The sequence below is a fragment of the Thamnophis sirtalis genome, unplaced genomic scaffold (genome assembly GCF_051295495.1).
Source record: "Thamnophis sirtalis isolate CommonGarterSnake01/CBP01778 unplaced genomic scaffold, rThaSir2_p1.2 scaffold_13, whole genome shotgun sequence".
NCBI classification, from domain to species: Eukaryota; Metazoa; Chordata; class Lepidosauria; order Squamata; family Natricidae; genus Thamnophis; species Thamnophis sirtalis.
The window spans coordinates 2744422-2763098 of NW_028261393.1; the positions used below are offsets into that span (position 1 = coordinate 2744422).

Here is an 18677-nt window from a genome sequence, read left to right on the forward strand (position 1 = left end):
ATAAATTAAATTGAAATTAAAATAAAATTAAAGCAAGCCGATTCACATAAAGCTAAGGGTTAGGTTTAGGGTTAGGGTTAGGGTTAGGTTTAGGGTTACGTTAAGCATTAGGGTTAGGTTTAGCGTTAGGTTAAGGGTTAGCGTTAGGTTTAGCGTTAGGTTTAGGGTTAGGTTTAGGGTTAGGTTTGGGGGGGTTAGGGTAAGGTTTTCGCTTTAATTTTAAATTTACCGCTCACAGCGCGATGTTTTCGTCGCGCTGTGATGACGTCACGTACGCGCTTTCATCGAGCGCGGTTTTGTCTACCGCGGTTTTGTGGTGGAACCCTTAAAACTGACAAGTTTGGAGGTCCCTCTGCCTTAGGGCAACGAAAACTTCTGCCTTATGACTTAGGGGTTTCCGATGAACTGGCAACCACAGATGGACCTCCAAGCCACTCAACTCAGCTTTCTCTGGTTCTGCTGGGGGTTCCTCGATCTTCTCCATCTCCATATACGACTCATCCTCCGCTGCCTCTCCTTCCACCTGGAGAAATCCAAGAGCATCCGTCAACGAATAGGATCCAAGAGAAGAAACAGAAGGGAGGGACATGATGATTCAGAAAAGGAAAATATTAAAAGATCTCAAGAGGGGCATCACTCAGTACTAGAATCACACCCTGAAGAAGTAAACTACGGATGATTAGGAGACTGGAGGCTCAAAGCGTATGAAGAACGCTGGCAGGAATTGGCTCTGTCTAGTTTAATTAAATTAGGATAAAAGTAAAGAAAAAGCTTCCCCTCGCACATATGTGCTAGTCGTTCCCAACTCTAGGGGGCGGTGGCCATCTCCAAGCCAAAGAGCCAGCGCTGTCCGAAGACGTCTCCGTGGTCATGTGGCCGGCATGACTCAATGCCAAAGGCGCACGGAACGCTGTTACCTTCCCACCAAAGGTGGTTCCTATTTTTCTACTTGCATTTTTTACGTGATTTCGAACTGCTCGGTTGGCAGAAGCTCGGACGAGTAACGGGAGCTCACTCCGTTACGTGGTGCTAGGGGATTCAAACCGCCAAACTGCCAACCTTTCTGATCGACAGGCTCAGTGTCTTAGCCACTGAGCCACCTCTGAAATTAGGATAGCAGCGTTCTAACATTTTGAGGGGGGGGGGTTTCCGCCTATTTTCCAAAGCCCCCGAAGGCAGAAACAAGAAGCAACGGATGGAAACTAATCAAGGTGAGAAGCAAGCTAGAAATAAGGAGGAATTTCCTGCCGTGACAAAAAATTAAATCGGTGGGACAGAAGTTGCCTTCGAAAGTTGTGGGTGCTAAAGAAGAGATTGGGCAACCATTTGTCTGAAGTGGTATAGGGGTCTCCTGCTTGAGCAGGGGGTTGGAGTAGAAGACCTTCAAGGTCCCTTCCGACTCTCTTATTCCTCAATATCCATGGAGCTTGAAAGGACAAACTCCTCCAACCCTATTTCTGTGATACCAGGGTCTGAACGGCTTCCCCTGGCCTCTAGGGCTGGGCACACATCCAGCCCCCTTTGCTTTCCTTCAAAACTGGGTCTTGAGATCAGGTTATGGGGCTTCTCTTAGGCTCCCATTCCCTAAACGTGGCTTCCCTCCCCTCCTTTCCTTTTCCTCTTGGTCCACATTGGACTTCCCAACAACTCCCGCCCCCATCAAGCCCCAATCATACCAATTTCCTCTTGAGGATGGGTGTCCCTTCAGGGGTGGGAGGTTCCACTGGGGTGGTGTCCCCCATATCTCCAAGCCCGCCCGGCGCATCAGCGGCCGTTGAACGGAAATGCTCTTTCTTCGGATCCGCTCCGTAACCGTCTCCACCTTCCACAGTTGCTTCCTCCTTGCCGGGCTCCACGATACTGATTTCTTCTCCTTCTTCCGTCGCCTGCTCCTCTTCGTCAGAAGGAGCCACGTCTCCATGAACCTCATCCTGAGTTGGGTCGGGCATGCTGGCCAACAGTTCGGTCATGGTGAGCTTCTTGGCCTCCTCCACCAAGCCACCGCCAAAGAGGGTGCTCCAGATGAGCAGGAAGAAGCCCTTGAGGACGCTGTAGAAGAAGACAAGGATGCCCATTAAGATGGTGTAAAGGAAGGTGGCCACTCCCACGGCCATCTCCTTGACCGTCATCTTCTTGACTTTGCGGAACTGCCGGCGGATGTTGCGGTAGGTGAACAAGTGGAAGAAATTCAGGATGCTCTCCAGAAACTCCCCAAAGACCGAAGACGCCTCTGAAGGCGCCGACGCACTCTCCGCTTCCCCACTTTCGGTGCTTTCTGCTTCTTCCTCCTCCTCTTCCACTGCCTCTCCTTCCTCCTCTGAAATCTGGGAGGCGATCTGCATCTCAAAGATGGTGTCCTCACAGAAGTTGATGAAGAGCTCCATCTTCTCCGACTCGGCTCCTTCGTTCACCACGTCGAAGATGAACTGCCTCTTGGATTCCTTGACCTGAGGCATCTCCCACTGGGTCTTATTGGCCTCGCTGATCTCAAAGTAGATGCGTTCAATGCGTTTGCTGGCCCCCATGATCTCAATGCGGCCCAGGTAGGGATTGAAGTAGTTGAGGATGCACTCAGCCAGTTCCAGGAAGGTCTTCAGGCGGGCGTCGTGAGGCATATGCTCCGAGAGGTTTGTCAGCAGCACAGCAATGTTGAAGCCAATGTCTTTGGCGGGCTCCTGGAAACGGTTGGCAAACTCTTCGTAGTCAATCATCTCGTTCTCATCAGCCTCTGAGCAGGAGAGGAGGAACTGGATCTCCGACGGCGTGTATTGCTTCTGACTGTCCATGGCCTTCTGGAAATCCTTCTTGGAGATGAGGCCCCGCGGATCTGTGATGTAGTCGCGGAAGGCATCCGAGGCCACAATGTCCTTCAGTTTCAAGAACATGTCGAAGAACTTGAGGATCATCTCCACGTTGCTGGAGGACTCCACCAACATGTCCACCATCTGCCGGGCGATGGTGCCGTGCACCACATTTCCTGAGTAGATACACCAAGGATACAAATTATATTTTGACAACGGGACTGCAGAAACACAAGAAAGTTACGCTGTCCAGGGTTTATTTTGTTCCTCCATCAAGAGAATGGAAGTCAGATCCAGACGGCTTTATCTCTCTTGGGTAGACAACACAATTACACAACGTCAAAAGTGTCCCAAGGGGGCTTTTTTCCAAAGGCAACTCGCCTTCTTTGCTTTTCTGAACTGAAAAAGCTTCTTGGATGAGAAGTGAAACGTCTTCTAGAGGGAAAAAGTCAAGTTGTCAGGCCTGCATTTATATTCCTTTTAAAAATTTGGCCTGCCACACTTTCTCTTATTCCAATACGCTGTTTCATTAGTATAGTTAATGGGAGGGGGGAATAGACAGGAGTAGGATTGTGGAATGTATTGTTTTTCATTCTTTACTAGAAGCCAAGGTCATCCTTTTGTCTCCACACCAGTACACCTGACTGGAAGCAGCTGGGTGTGGACGCCAGCGTGGAAGAAGAAGATTGGACCATGTGATGGATTGTGGGTGTGGGGACAAGATCATGAACTTTTAACTGGCTGGAATTCTGATGTCATTTCCAGTATTGGGATCCATAGCATGATGCCAACATGTCTGTCGTATTAAATTGGAGCTTTAAGGATAGTTTTGCCTTGGTCTCTGATTTAATTCTGCATGATATTTGGAACGCTGACACCAGTTGCCTTTGGAAAAAAGCACTTTTGGGACAGCCATGGCCTGAATAACTGGGAATCTCCATAGAAAATTGTGCCACTTGACCTAGTAGTTAAAGCATCAGGCTAGAAAGCGAGGAATCAAGTCCTACCTTAGCCGTTGCCTAAGACAAGGGTCTCCAAACTTGGCAGCTTTAAGACTAGTTGGCTGGCTGTGGGTGGCTTTGGGCCAATCCCCAGGAGACTGGGAATTCTACTCCCACCATAGCCATGAAAGCCAGATATGGTGACTTTGGGCCAATCACTCTCTTTCAGCCCAACCCACCTCACAGGGTTGTGTTGTGGGGGGAAAATAGAAATAGAAAGGTGTTGTGGCCCAGCAGGAGCCGGTGGAGCTGCCACCAGACTCCGACAACGAGGGAGTCGGCTCTGGAGGATGTGGAGGACCCTGGACAGGGTTCCGACTCCGAGCAGGGCACAGAGAGGCTGGTTGGCCACCAGGAGGCGCCTGAGCCCTGAACCAGTGGGGAGGAGACAAGGGAGTGTGAGCCTGAGGTCAGCAGTGAGTTGTTCCTGGATGCCCGGCACCGAAGAGCTAATAGGCATCAGGAAGAGTTGCGCAAGTACAGGAGGTAATTGCACTCAGCTGGTGGTCATTAGGCTCCTCTCCAGACTATAAAAAGACTGCTTGTGTACACGGCCCTCTTGCGGAAGTCAACACAGGAACGAATGTCGGAGAACATTACTGTGAGCTTGGCAGGCTGGATTGTTGCCAAGCCTTATCTGTGCTGGATTGCTGCCCAAGCTTGTCTGTGCCGGTTTGCTGCCAAGGACCTGTCTGTCTGTTAATTAAATGCCGTAACTTATCTTTGGCTCGGAGTGTGTGTTGGTGTGGGACGAAGGGGGTCAGAACAGAAAGGTGTGTTGGACATGCTCATGGTCGTAAGTCAAAGACCAGCTATATCTAGCATTAGCCTCCAGATTTTTGGCCAGAGTCCAGTTGGTGATGCTAGAAATGGAGCCTAAGAGCCTATCTGGCCTTTAGAAGCCAATATGGAGCCCAGAGATTCCCCCAGAAGGTCGCCAGGTCATCACCTTCCAGCAGAGAAAGCAGCATCACCACCATGTCCTTTTGAAGGTCCAACAGCTCCTTCAGAAGCCCAATCTGGCTGGAATCCTGGAAGAACAAGCAAGTGTAAGATACAGAATGCAATGAAGGGACCTCTTTCTCCGGTAGGCCCCGAGGTCTTATTGAAACAGACCTCCTCAAGGATCCTCTTTCAATCCTTCACCCATCAATATTCTAATCTTCACCCACCCACACCGGTTGGCTTCCAGCCAATCAGACCATCGAAACGCAATCCCCGATAGGTGTGAAGGAGAAGGTTGTGTGACTCCATAGGGGGGGAAACACACAACCCGTGCTCTAGAATCCCTCCAGGGTCCCATAACACGTAGAAACTAAGCCTAGACTGAGGGAAGATTGGGATGGGAAGTCCGTTGAGATTACTGCTTCTCAACTGTGGTGACTTTTATGATGCGTGGACTACATCTCCCAGAATTCCCCCAGCCAGCCATTCTGGAATTCTGGGAGATGAAGTCCACCGAATCTTAAAGTCACAGAGGTTGAAAAACATTGGTTTAGATACATATCCAAGCTGACCAGTTATGGTCCCCATGTTCTACACGTCGGGACCCAACCAGATGACCTCCCCAGTGTCTTTCCTGAAGCCTCCCCATTCTCTTCAGAGGATGTCAACCAGGAACTAACCCCAAATACGTATACAGAGTGCATTTCTATCTCTTACCTCAGGGTAAGTTTCACTCCGAAAATGCTCCTCGTGGGCAGCGCAACAAAGAGATAGTTTGGTGAGGGAAAGAGATAATTCTGGAAAGATTTCTTCTCCTCACTGAAGTTGTCCCAATGCCTATTCCCACCCTTGTGCTCGGAAGAATAGACTTATATATCGCTTTACCGTGATTTACAGCCCTCTCTAAGCCGTTTACAGAGTCGGCCTCTTGCCCCCAACAATCTGGGTCCTCATTTTACCGATCTCAGAAGGATGGAAGGCTGAGTCAACCTTGAGCCTGGGGAGAGTCGAACTGCCAAATTGCAGGCAGCCGGCAGCTGTAGTCTGCAGTACTGCAGTCTAACCACTGGCTCAGAAGCTGGCATGAGGTTCTCCAGAACTTCTCCAACCTGCTCTGATGATGCCTAGGCTTAGAGGAATCTTCTCCAGTCCGACCTGACCTCAACGGTTCCACCACAAAACCGCGGACGACAAAATCGCGGTCGACGAAAGCGCGTATGTGACGTCATCACAGCGTGACGAAAAAGATCGAAAAATGTAAAAATAAAGCGAAAACCTTACCCTAACCCCCCCAAACCTAACCCTAACTCTAACCCTTAACCTAACCCTAACCCTAACCCTAAACCTAACCCTTAACGTAATGAAAAACCTAACACTAACCCTTAACCTAACGCTAAACATAACGCTAACGCTCTAAACCTAACCCTAACCCTAACCCTTAACCTAACCCTAACCCTAACCCTTAACCTAACCCTTACCTTTATGTGAATCGGCTTGCTGTAATTTAATTTTTATTTCAATTTTTCGATCTTTTTCGTCGCGTTGTGATGACGTCACATACGCGATTTCGTCGACCGCGCTTTTGTGGAACGCGGTTTTGACGGGTCACGACCTCAACTGGGCTCCTCAGACTCCCCAACTGTGCCCCCATCGCCACTGCCATCAAGCCCATCCATTGACCTTGCTGTTGGTTCTCCTCTTCTTCTCCATCCTTCCACCCAACGGCCTCCCCCTCTATCCCTCCCGCTCACCCGCCGGTGCCTGCAAGATTTACCAAATGAGCTCGGATGGGGAAATGAGCCAGCAAGCCCAAGCGATGGTCAAGCATGGAGCCTTCAACCACCTCCTGGTAGGTGGAGGAGGCAGTAAAGCGGAAAGGACAGAGCGGAAAGGGAAAGCTGGATGAGGAACACGAAGCAGCCACTGCAAAATGGACCAGATCAAACATGCTATTCCTCCACGTTCAAGTAACGGAGGAGGAGGAGGAGGAGGCATCTGGCCGTTCGAAGGAAGACAAAATCTGTAGCTCAGGATTGAACTGCGGGGTCCTTGGTGCCCTCTGAGCTGGGTGGGTTTTCTTGCAGACGTTTCATGACCCAACTAGAGAACAACATCAATGCTACTAGTAGTAGCGGCAGATATTTAAATGTAGGAGCAGTGGGGTTGGGCAGTGATCCAGAACAACAGCTCAAGCTGATTGGTTGGGCTGGCGCCTGCGTGAGGCAATCTGTGCTGCGATTGGTTGCTGTGAGTGTGGAGAGGGAGTATTCCCCCTTTCCCGCCTTTTTCTTCCGGGTGCCCTGTTTGCTCTGCGATTTACCTCATGATGCTCCCTTTTGCCTGACTATCTAGTTTGCTGCATGCATAGTTGTAAAATACACTTATTTATATAAAACTACACATTCGTGTCAGCGTCTCTGACTCCATTGGGAGATCTGCTGTGGTCTTGATGGGTGCGTTCTGGGTGGCTCCCTGATTAGGATCTTGTTTAATGCTTCCTTGCCTGTGTTGGTAGTTCCTCCTACCAGGTTCCTTTAATCCAGTGGTTCCCAAACTTGGCAACTTTAAGATTTGTGGACTTCAACTCCCAGAATGGTTCCACCACAAATGCGCGAACGACAAAAGTGTGTCTGACTAAACCGCGGTGACAAAATCGCACCGACAAAACCGCGCTGACGAATGAGCGCTGAAGCGCGCCGACAACAGCGCGCCGACAGAAGCACGCTGTAACATAACCCTAAACCTAACCCTAAACCTAACCCTAAACCTAACCCTAAACCTTACCTTAACTTAAATTGTGCTTCTGTCGGCGCGCTTTTGTTGGCGCGCTGTTGTTGGCGCGCTGTTGACATCATGGTTTTAGCGCCGCGGTTTTGTCGGCATGCTTTTGACGTTCGCGCTTTTGTTGTGCCACGCCCAGAATTCTCCATCTAGCTCTTCTGGCTGGAGAACTCTGGGAGTTGAAGTCCACAAGTCTTAAAAGTTGCCAAGTTTGGGAACCACTGCTTTAATCCTATCAAGGAACTCCCAAGAGAGCAAACTGCACTCTCTTCTCGCACTGATGACGTTACCTAGTTGGGTGATGAAACGTCTGCAAGAAAAACACCAAGCTCCGAGAGCGACAAGGACCCCACTGTTAAGATTTGAAGGTTTGTGGGATAAAAAGGCTGCCTTGGGTGGAGCTCGACTCCAGGTATACAGACACAGCTATCGGACATTTCCTCTTCAATATACCAACCCAGCCGACAGTTGTGGGATTCAAAGCTAGTGCCAATTTCGCTTCAGTTCCGGGGAAATCAGCCAAAGTTTTATTCCTGCAGATTAGCGTTTTTCAAACTTGGCAACCTTTAACAACATTGCCTAGAGCAGTGTTTCTCAACCTTAGCAACATGAAGATGTCCGGACTTCAACTCCCAGAATTCCCCAGCCAGCATTCGCTGGCTGGGGAATTCTGGGAGTTGAAGTCCGGACATCTTCAAGTTGCCAAGGTTGAGAAACACTGGCCTAGAGGATCCTGGGTTGCCCATTCCCCTCTTTGGGAGAGCTTTACAACTCCCGCTGCCTTAAGAAAAGTCAACACATTCTTAAAGAACCATTTCATCCTGGGCACATTTTTTTTTTAAACTATTACCACCTGGCAGACGGTACAGGGCAATAAAACAGGCTCTCAGTAGAAGCTATTAGGGCAGTAACTATATTGGATTCTACTGTACGGTGCGATATGAATGCCATATCAGGGGTTTTTTAATTCCATTGTATAGAATGCGAAGGATGCGGGCTTTTATTTTATGTTTATACTTACAACGTACACTGACGACGGTGCTGAATTTCATGGTAGGAGGTGCAATGACAATAAAGGAACTAACTCTGAACTGACTTCAGAGGCCCAACCCAGCCGGTTCTTGTAACTGCGAAACCTTGAACTAGAAAAATCTTGCGCGCATGTGCAGCACTCAAAGACCGCCCTCGGCGTCAGCTGGTGAGCTGAGCTGTTGTTGAGGTGCTGTGTGAATCAGCTGAGCTAAAAAAAACCAGGGAATATAGGACAGGGAATGGTGGTGGGTGGGTGGGAGGACGGGGCCAGCCAGAGGTGGCATTTGCTGGTTCTCCCAACTACTCAAAATTTCGGCAACTGGTTCACTAGAACCAGTCCGAACCGGCTGAATACCACTTCTGACTTCCTCCCCGTAGGCACTGGGCTGCCTTCCTCTCTATCTTGGTCAACGTCATTTAAACTGAATGTTAAATGGAACATCTCTATTGATAGTTCTACCTGGCATTTTTATTGAATGATTATTAAAGCCCCCCAGAAGGACACCGTATACGTTTAATCAATCGATCGATTGGTCCGGCCCCGTGAAAGGAAAGGGAGAGCAAAGTGGGTGGGTGGGTGGGAATGGAAGGGAAGCATGGGAACTGGAAGGATCAGCCAAAGGGGGGGGTAGGATGAGGGGGACGCAGACCACAGAGAAGGTTCTTACGCCATTTCGGAGAGCTGGGGGTTGGATCGTCTGTTACACATTGGAAAAAAAATATTGTTCAGAAGGGTTTCTAAGAGAGATTGGTTGATTTAATTTTTGTACTATGCTAGGCTTGGCTCCTGGGAATATGGTCAGCCTGCCTTCAAAAGATCTCTGGTAGGGTGGGAACCACCATTTCAAGCTCAAAAGACTTTCGTTCAAAGTATTTTTCACGCTGCTACGGTGCCAATAAAGTGAGAATATTTGCAGCTCAGGGTTAAAATGAGGGGTCCTTGGTGGTTGTTTTTTTCCAGACGTTTCATTACCCAACTGGGTAACATCATCAGTGCTGCAAGAGAGTGGGTTTGCTATTATTTTTATATTCTAGGGCAGCGGCGTCCAAACTTGGAAACTTTTCCGGGAGTTGGAAATCCACAAGTCTTAAAGTTCCCAAGTTGGACACCCCTGTTCTAGGGTCTTGACCCTGTCAGTGTTGGTGGGAGTGATCTTGGAGGGTGTTAGCTTGCCTGTCACTTCCTTCATTGGAGTCTTGTTTATTTCTTGAATGTTGGTCTGATGTTAATCTTGGGAGTTCATCTATGCTCATCCGGGTGCTGATTGCTGGGTGGGGAGGTGTTTTGGTCAACCAGAGAGCATCTTGAGACCATTCTCACCAACACCGACAGGGCAAGCCATTAGGATATAAACTGAGCACAAATCCCATTCCTTACCAGCACTGATGATGTTGCCTACCTGGGTAATGAAACGTCTGCAAGAAAACAACCAAGCTCAGAGAGGACCAGGGGCCCCTCACGCCATTATGGATAAGCTGGTTCCACCACAAAAGCGCGTAGGACAAAATCGCGCTCGACAAAAGCGCGCTGTGACGTCATCACAGCGCGACGAAAAAGTTCGAAAAATGTAAAAATAAAACGAAAACCTTACCCTAAGCCCCCCAAACCTAACCCTAAACCTAACCCTAAACCTAACTCTTAACCTAACCCTAAACCTAACCCTAAACCTAACCGTTAAAGTAACGAAAAACCTAACGCTAACCCTTAACCTAACCCTAACGCTAACGCTAACGCTCTAAAGCTAACCCTAACCCTTAACCTAACCCTAAACCTAAACCTAACCCTTACCTTTATGTGAATCGGCTTGCTTTAATTTAATCTTTATTAATTTTTATTTGAATTTTTCGATCTTTTTCGTCGCGCTGTGATGACGTCAAAGGCGCGATTTTGTCGATCGCGCTTTTGTCGTCCGCGCTTTTGACGGGTCACGGGATAAGCTAACTGGCCTCTAGTTTCAGACTGCGGAAAGGGGGCTGTTAACAATGGCTGGACTTCAGCTCTGAAACCTGAGAGTTGGCTGCCATCCCATACGATCTGACAAAGGTCCCTGTTTTTCTTTCTTTTCTTGCTAGCTCATTAGTCAACCAACCGGAGATCAGAGCTACAGGAATGGAGGGGAAATTTGCTTTTGGATTGAAAGGCAGGCTGGTCTCTTCTACAGCTCAAACCAAGCAACCCTCCCGTCTCAATTTCCTCTTTACCTGAGCCAGTTTCATCATCATGTGAGCAAAGACGTGGAGGAAACCGATGACAGCATCCCACAATCGGCTATGTGCTAAACTCTGCTGGTTCCCAGTGCAAGGGCCCTGAGGAGACATAATAACAATAATAATAATAATAATAATAATAATAATAATAATAATAATAATAATAATAATAATAATAACAACACCAAAAGTGACACCAAAAGTGAAAAACCAGAAAAGCAGGCCACAGTTGAATTCTGGAAAGAATTGTGGGAAAATGCAAAGGACTACAACAAGGAAGCAAAGTGGATACATGACTTTGAGAAAAGCATTGGCAACAAACAAATGCAAGTATTAGAAATAACAACTGAGATGATCAAAAATCGAGTTAAAAAGGTAAAGAATTGGACATCACCTGGAAAGGACGAATTACATGGTTTCTGGCTCAAATATCTGACCAGTTTACATGCAATATTGGCCAGGCAACTGAATGAAATTTTACAAAAGGGCCAAATTGATGAATGGTTGACAACTGGAAAAACATACTTGATTCAGAAAGATCCAACTAAAGGAACAACACCTGAAAACTATAGACCAATAACATGCTTACCAACAACCTTCAAATTACTCACAGGCATTATTGCAGATAACATGATGGATTATTTGGAAACAAACAACATCTTGCCAGTAGAGCAAAAAGGCAACAAAAGAAGGAGCAGGGGCACAAAAGATCAGCTTCTAATTGATAAAATGATATTAGAAAATTGTAAGAACAGAAAAACGAACTTGAATATGGTCTGGATTGATTACAAAAAGGCATTTGACTCACTGCCACATAGTTGGATCATAAAATGCTTAGAAACAACTGGCATTAGCAAAAATATTACATCCTTTACTGAAAAGGCAATGAAACAATGGAGAACTGAGTTGGCAGTAGGGAATGAGAGCTACGGAATGGTTAATATCAAGCGAGGAATTTTCCAGGGTGATTCACTTTCACCTCTTCTCTTCATCATCGCAATGATCCCACTATCAGTAATCTTAAAAAAAATGAAATTAGGCTACCAAACAGCCAAAGAAGCTGAAAAAATTTCGCATTTACTATATATGGATGATTTGAAACTCTATGGAAAGTCAGAAATAGAAATCCAATCATTGACAAACACAGTCCGAGTATTCAGCACCGATATTTCAATGCAGTTTGGCATGGAAAAATGCGCCACTGTATCCATAAAAAGGGGCAAAATCACTGCATGTGAGGGAATTGAAATGCCCAATGGCCAACTAATTAAATGCAAAGAAAATGAAGCCTACAAATACTTAGGCATTCTGCAGTTGGATAACATCAAGCATGGAGAAGTAAAAACTGTTGTCAGGCGAGAGTACACCAACAGAGTTAGGAAAATTTTGACATCTAAATTGAATGGTGGAAATACAATCAAGGCCATAAATACCTGGGCAATACCAGTTATAAGATACACAGCTGGTATAGTTAACTGGACACAAGCTGATTTGGACCTTTTGGACCGAAAAACCAGGAAACTAATGACAGTGCACTACAGTTTACATCCACGTGGTGATACTGATAGACTATATCTGCCCCGAAAATCAGGTGGCAGAGGATTATTACAAGTGAAGCAAACAGTTGAAGAAGAAAAACATGGACTGGCTGATTATTTAAAAGAAAGTCAAGAACATCTATTAATCGAAGTAAAGAACAAAAATCTATTGAAGGTCCAACAGACGAAACAAGAATATAGAAAAGATGTGATAAAATCAAGAATGGAGAGTTGGCAGAACAAAGCACTGCATGGCCAATTTCTGGAAAAAATAAAAGATAAAGTGGACAGTGAACAAACTTGGTTATGGTTAACAACAGGTACATTAAAGAAAGAAACAGAGTCACTAATCCTGGCTGCACAAGAACAAGCTATCCGCACAAATGCCTTTAAGGCCAAAATCGAAAAATCCTCTGATGATGCCAAATGCAGACTTTGCAAAGAAGCTGATGAAACTGTTGATCACATACTCAGCTGCTGTAAAAAAAATCGTGCAGACTGATTATAAATTGTGGCACAATTCAGTAGCGCAAATGATCCATTGGAATTTGTGCAAAAATTATAATATTAAAACAGCAACAAACTGGTGGGAACATCGGCCTGAAAAAGTCACCGAAAATCAGATGGTCAAGATCTTGTGGGATTTCCGTACACAAACGGACAAAATACTGGCGCATAATACACCAGACATCACACTGGTTGAGAAAAATAAGGTTACAATCATAGACATCGCAATACCAGGTGATAGCAGGGTTGACGAGAAGGAATATGAAAAAAATCGCAAAATACCAAAAAATCGAAATTCAACGATTATGGCACAAACCAGCAGTGGTAATTCCAGTGGTAATCGGCACACTGGGTGCTATTCCAAAAGCACTGGAATTACATTTAAAACAGTTAAAAATTGACAAAATCACCATCAGTCAAATGCAAAAAGCCGCACTGCTTGGAACTGCACGCATATTACGAAAATATGTTACGACGTCCTAGGCCCCTGGGTGGGGCCCGACTAGTAACCAATGCCAAATCCGGCGAAACAACTGGCCGCTGTGATACAATTGTATAATAATAATAATAATAAGTTTATTGAAATCGCTGTTCCTAGAGATGACAGAGTCGAAAAAAAAGAACTAGAAAAAATCACAAAATATCGCAACCAGGCCATCGAAACTACACGGCTATGGATGAAGCATGTAACAGTGATACCCATTGTCATCGGGGCACTTGGCACCATGTCCAAGAATTTTATAAGATATATCAACAAATTGCAGCTTCCTGCAATAACACCAGCGGAACTGCCAAAAACTGCGCTACTCGGAACATCTTATATTTTAAGAAGGTCCTTGGTTGATACCTAGGACGCTGGCAGCAAACCGTATCAACCATTAGCACCGGTCACTGGTATTTGTGGTGCATTTTTGAATGTTCAGTTGGCTGAGTTTCATGTTTAATGAATAAAGTATATAATTTATATTATCGTATATATCGTAGATTATCGTATATATCATATATTTTAAGAAGGTACTTGATTGATACCTAGGATGCTGGTATCAACCATTAACACCAGTCGATGGTCTTTGCGATACATTTTTGATGTGTTCAGTTGGCTGAGTTTCATGTTTAATGAATAAAAGTATAATAATAATATTAATTCCCGCAATAACACCAGCAGAACTGCAGAAAACTGTGCTACTCAGAACATCGTATATTTTAAGGATACTTGGTTGATACCTAGAATGCTGGCAGTAACCTGTAACAACCATCTGTGCCAACCAGTAATATTTGTGATACCTTTTTAAAGGTATCGGTTGTTTAATGAACATGAAATCTCCGAAGCCATACCTGGATGTATTCAGTGAGGCTGTTGAAGACCTGCTTGGCGACGGCTATCGCTTTGGAGAAGTTGCGTTTGCCCTGGTCGTCGATCACGTCCTTGCCTGAATAATACCAGTAAAAATCACTGATGGACTCCTGGATATTTGGAAGAGGAGGAAGGGAACATGAGAGACGGAAGAGAACATCCTGTAAAGATCCAACAGCCCCAGAAGAATTCTCTTAATTATGGCTGCAGATGCAGCAGAGTTATTATCTCTGAGCTTACAGAATAACAGAGTTGGAAGGGAACTTGGAGGCGGTGCAGTGGTTAAATGCAGCACTGCAGGCTACTTCAGCTGGCTGCAGTTCTGCAATTCGGCTGTTCAAATCTCACCGGCTCAAGGTTGACTCAGCCTTCCATCCTTCCGAGGTGGGTAAAATGAGGACCCGGATTGTTGTTGGGGGCGATATGCTGACTCTGTAAACCGCTTAGAGGGGGCTGGAAGCCCTATGAAGCGGTATATAAGTCTAACTGCTATTGCTATCTTCTAATCTGACTCTCTGCTCAAGCAAGAAATCCTATACCATTCCAGATAAATGGCTGTCCAATGTCTTCTTCAAAACCTCCAGTGATGGAACGTCTGAAGACAAGCCGTCACATTAATTAATTGTTCTAATTGGAAGAGTGCTACCATGTCACCCCCTGGTCCTTCTTTTCATTAAATGAGTTGAAACTGTGCTTGTTCCCTCGGACACCTTTAGCTGGGAGGTCTCTGCTCTCACCTGAAGTCGCAGAAGGTAGTCAACAGTGCAGATTATGATGTTGATGGTGGTGGTGTTGCCAGTCTGGGTCCGCAGATAATTCTGGAAGTCTGCAAGGGAAAGCAGTGGGTGAGAATTGAACCTCAGCTCCCTTCCTGGGTTCACCAGAAACAAATACCGTATTTTTCGGAGTATAAGACGCACCTTTTTCTCTCAAAAAAAGAGGGTTTGAAAATCTGAGTGCGTCTTATACACTGAATACAGCATTTTTGGCCTCCTGAAACCCTGCCCCCTTTGCAAAAATGGCTGTACGTAGCCTTTAGGAGGCTTCTTGTCCTGCCTTCGGGTCCTTTAGAGAAAAGGATGACCTCCTCTTCTTTGTCGCAACCCCAGAAAGGGAGTTGTATGTTTATGTTGTGGCCCAGCAGGAGCCGTTGGAGCTGCCACCAGACTCCGACAGCGAGGGGCCCTATGAGTCAGCTTTGGAGGATGTGGAGGACCCTGGACAGGGTTCCGACTCCGAGCAGGGCGCAGAGAGGCTGGTTGGCCACCAGGAGGCGCCTGAGCCTTGGACCAGTGGGGAGGAGACAAGGGAGAGTGATCTGGACGCCAACAGTGAGTTGTTCCTGGATGCCCGGAACCGAAGAGCTAATAGGCGTCAGGAATAGTTGCGCAGTTACAGGAGGTAATTGCACTCAGCTGGTGGTCATTAGGCTCCTCTCCAGACTATAAAAGGACGGCTTGTGCACACGCCCTTTTTGCAGAAGTCAACGCATTAACTAATGTTTGATGAACGGTATTATGAGCTTGGCAGGCTGGATTGCTGCCCCGGCTTATCTGTGCCGGTTTGCTGCCAAGGACCTGTCTGTCTGTGAATAAATTCCGTAAAGTATCTTTGGCTTGGAGTGTTTTGGTGTGGGACGAGGGGGGGGGGGTGTCAGAACAGTTTATATGTTTATTTAGCTCTTCCTATTTCCGTCTCTCCATTCCGATTTCGGAGCCCGCAACTGCTGGGCAAACCCCTTCCTTCTCTTGCGTCCGACAAGTTCAACTTACCGTTATTGTGTCCTTCGCAAAGGAGTTGCAGGAACCGAAAGAGGTCCTGGGTGAACAGGTCATCGGCCATCACCTTCTCTCCTAGAGCGGGGAAGGGGTGGAGGGAAAAGACAGAACTGGCTAACATTAGCAGGCGCAACATAGCAAGAGGAGGGGCGCAGAGGAATGGGGATGAGCCGAGGGGAGCAACGCAGTTAGTAGAAGCTGGTATTTCCCCAATGCAGCAAGGCAATCAATCCACACAGCAAAAATAACAGCTGCACACTGGGTGAAAATGCAACCTTGCAGGACTCACTGAGGCTGAATTCCCCTGGAGGCTGCAAATTTTTTTTTAAAAAAATAAGGTCTTGGAGATCACCGTTGCCTGTTGCAAACAATAGCTCCCTAGGTAAACACTGGCCAAATTTTACATGCTCTTCATGACTGCCAAATCAATGGTAAGATGAAAGGCATTGCCGGGGATTGGGGGGGGGTTGATTTGCAATTCAAAGTCTGTGCTAAGCCTTTGAAAAGCACCAATAAAGGAAAATATTTGTAGCTCAGGGTTGAGTTGAGGAAATCTTTGGTGTTTTCTGAGCTTAGTGGTTTTCTCGAAGACGTTTCACGACCCAACTAGGTAACGTCATTAGCGCTACTAGTAGTAGCGGCAGATATTTAAATTTAGGAGCTGGAGCAGTGATCCAGAACAACAGCTCAAGCTGATTGGTTGTGCTGGCGCCTGCGTGAGGCAATCTGTGCTGTGATTGGTTGCTGTGAGTGTGGAGAGGGAGTCTTTCCCTTTTCCCGCCTTTTTCTTCTGGGTGCCCTGTTTGCTCTGTGATTTACCTCACGAGGCTCCCCTTCGCCTGACTATCTAGTTTGCTGCATGCATAGTTGTAAAATACACTTATTTATATAAAACTACACATTCGTGTCAGCGTCTCTGACTCCATTCGGAGACCTGCAGTGCAAATTCCCTGACAGGGCTGCTCTTTGAAAAGTACCAATAAAGGAGAATATTTGTAGCTCAATTGGGAGGCCCTTAGTATCCTCTGAGGTTTGGTGGTTTTCTTGAAGACGTTTCATGATCCAAACTAGGTCATACCATCAATGCTAGTGGTAGGAGTGGTAGCATTTGGCTACCAGCACTGATGATGTTATCTAGTTTGGGCCATGAAACGTCTGCAAGAAAACCACCAAGCTCAGAGAGCACCAAGGATTCCTCTCTTTGAAATACCGCCGAAGGGAACGGTTGAGGAGCAAATCAGTGAAGAATTAGTTCAAAAGCTCCTTCTTCAATTTGTGAGGGTTTCGGTATCTTAATATATACACAACAGTGTTGTGGCCTTTCAGCCCCCGGCCCCTCCAGAAGCCGAATCAGATGAGGACAGAGGTGGGCTCCTACCAGTTCGCACCTATTCGGTAGAAGCGGTTCGTCAAATCTACCGAACCGGTTAGAAGAGGTTCCACCAGTGGACCCGGAAAGCAGGCCACACCTACAGAAGAGGTTCCAAACTTTTTTGAAACCCACCACTGGTCCTTGGATGTGATTATTCTACACTATCATGCTCCTATTTATAAAACTCAGTGCCTCTGGGAAAGGTAAGGATGACTACTGCGTTTGTGGTGCAATCAGAACATTGCGTGTGTTGAAGTTGTTTTAACGCAAACCAAAGATGCCTTTTAAAAAACAAGTTTACATCATATTCTTATGCAGGCCAGTGCTGTGTGGGAGGTAATTTAAGGTGGTTCTGACAAGTGTTGTCGGCATCTTCATATCCGGTCACGTGGGCGGCAAGCCACTCCCATCCGGTCACATGGGCACCAAGCCACTCCCACAAAGGAGGCCACACCCACGGAGTAGGTTCGAACAATTTTTGGAACCCACCACTGGATGAGGAGGAGGTGTAGGAGCCAGGGTCAGCCTCAAGGCAACCCGAGAGCTCTGAGGGGGAAGAGGGAATGGAGCTGGCAGGGAGAGGAGCCTGGGCTGTCTGTTCAACCCTCAGAGAGTCAACAGCCCCCAGGTCTGGAGGTGGCTGATGAGGAAGAGGAGGAACAGCTGGATCCAGTGCCTGACAGAAGGCAAAGGAGAGGAGAGCAGTGGAAATCTATGGGCCGGTCCTTGGGACAGGAAAGCTGCTACCGAAGCCCCACCCTAGTTCTGGGGATAAAAGGCAGGGGGTGGAGATGAATAGATGTGGCAGACGATTATTCGTCTCCCTGCCGGGCAAACTTGTTCGCCTGTGGTGAGAGAGAAACTTTTTGCCGGGGCTAATGGCGCTCCTAATCAAGGAATCATTGATTTCACTTCAGAGAGTTTGTTGTGTTTGGGAAGCTGGGTCAGAACAACCAGCCTCTGACGGGCAGTGAAGCTGAGGGGTTCTAAGCCCAGATTTGATCCCCGTCAATCTCGAATGATTATTTTCAGAGCAAAAGAAGACTTCATTCAGAAAATAGGACCGGAGAATCGAGCCAAAGTGAGAGCTGCAGTGGTTGACTCGGCGGGTAGTAGAATTGGGGTTCCCATGCATCTGGTTAGTGGATGGCTTGAGTCCATCGTGTAGGAAGGCAGGAAGGTGCACAAAATTCTGCTGAAGGGACCCCACATCCGTGACATCCCAGCCACAGCTCGATGTCAACAGATCGGCCGAATGTTTCCATCGCTCCTGATGGAATTTCAACCTCGGGAGGGGAGGAACGAGAGGCGTTATGGTGGGAGAGCGGAGAGGAGGGCGGGAGAACCGAGCAGAGTACGG

General features: G+C 46.9%; 1 protein-coding gene across 1 annotated transcript in view; it reads right to left on the reverse strand.

Moving 5' to 3' along the window:
* The window catches only part of RYR1 (ryanodine receptor 1), a 159537-nt gene that overhangs the window by 13563 nt on the left and 127297 nt on the right, over positions 1 to 18677 (reverse strand). The window contains 9 exon segments of the mRNA XM_087727948.1: positions 441 to 523; positions 1677 to 2977; positions 4752 to 4833; positions 5465 to 5494; positions 9229 to 9258; positions 10763 to 10867; positions 14149 to 14277; positions 14905 to 14993; positions 15940 to 16020. Coding sequence (XP_087584074.1) covers positions 441 to 523; positions 1677 to 2977; positions 4752 to 4833; positions 5465 to 5494; positions 9229 to 9258; positions 10763 to 10867; positions 14149 to 14277; positions 14905 to 14993; positions 15940 to 16020 — 1930 coding nt within the window.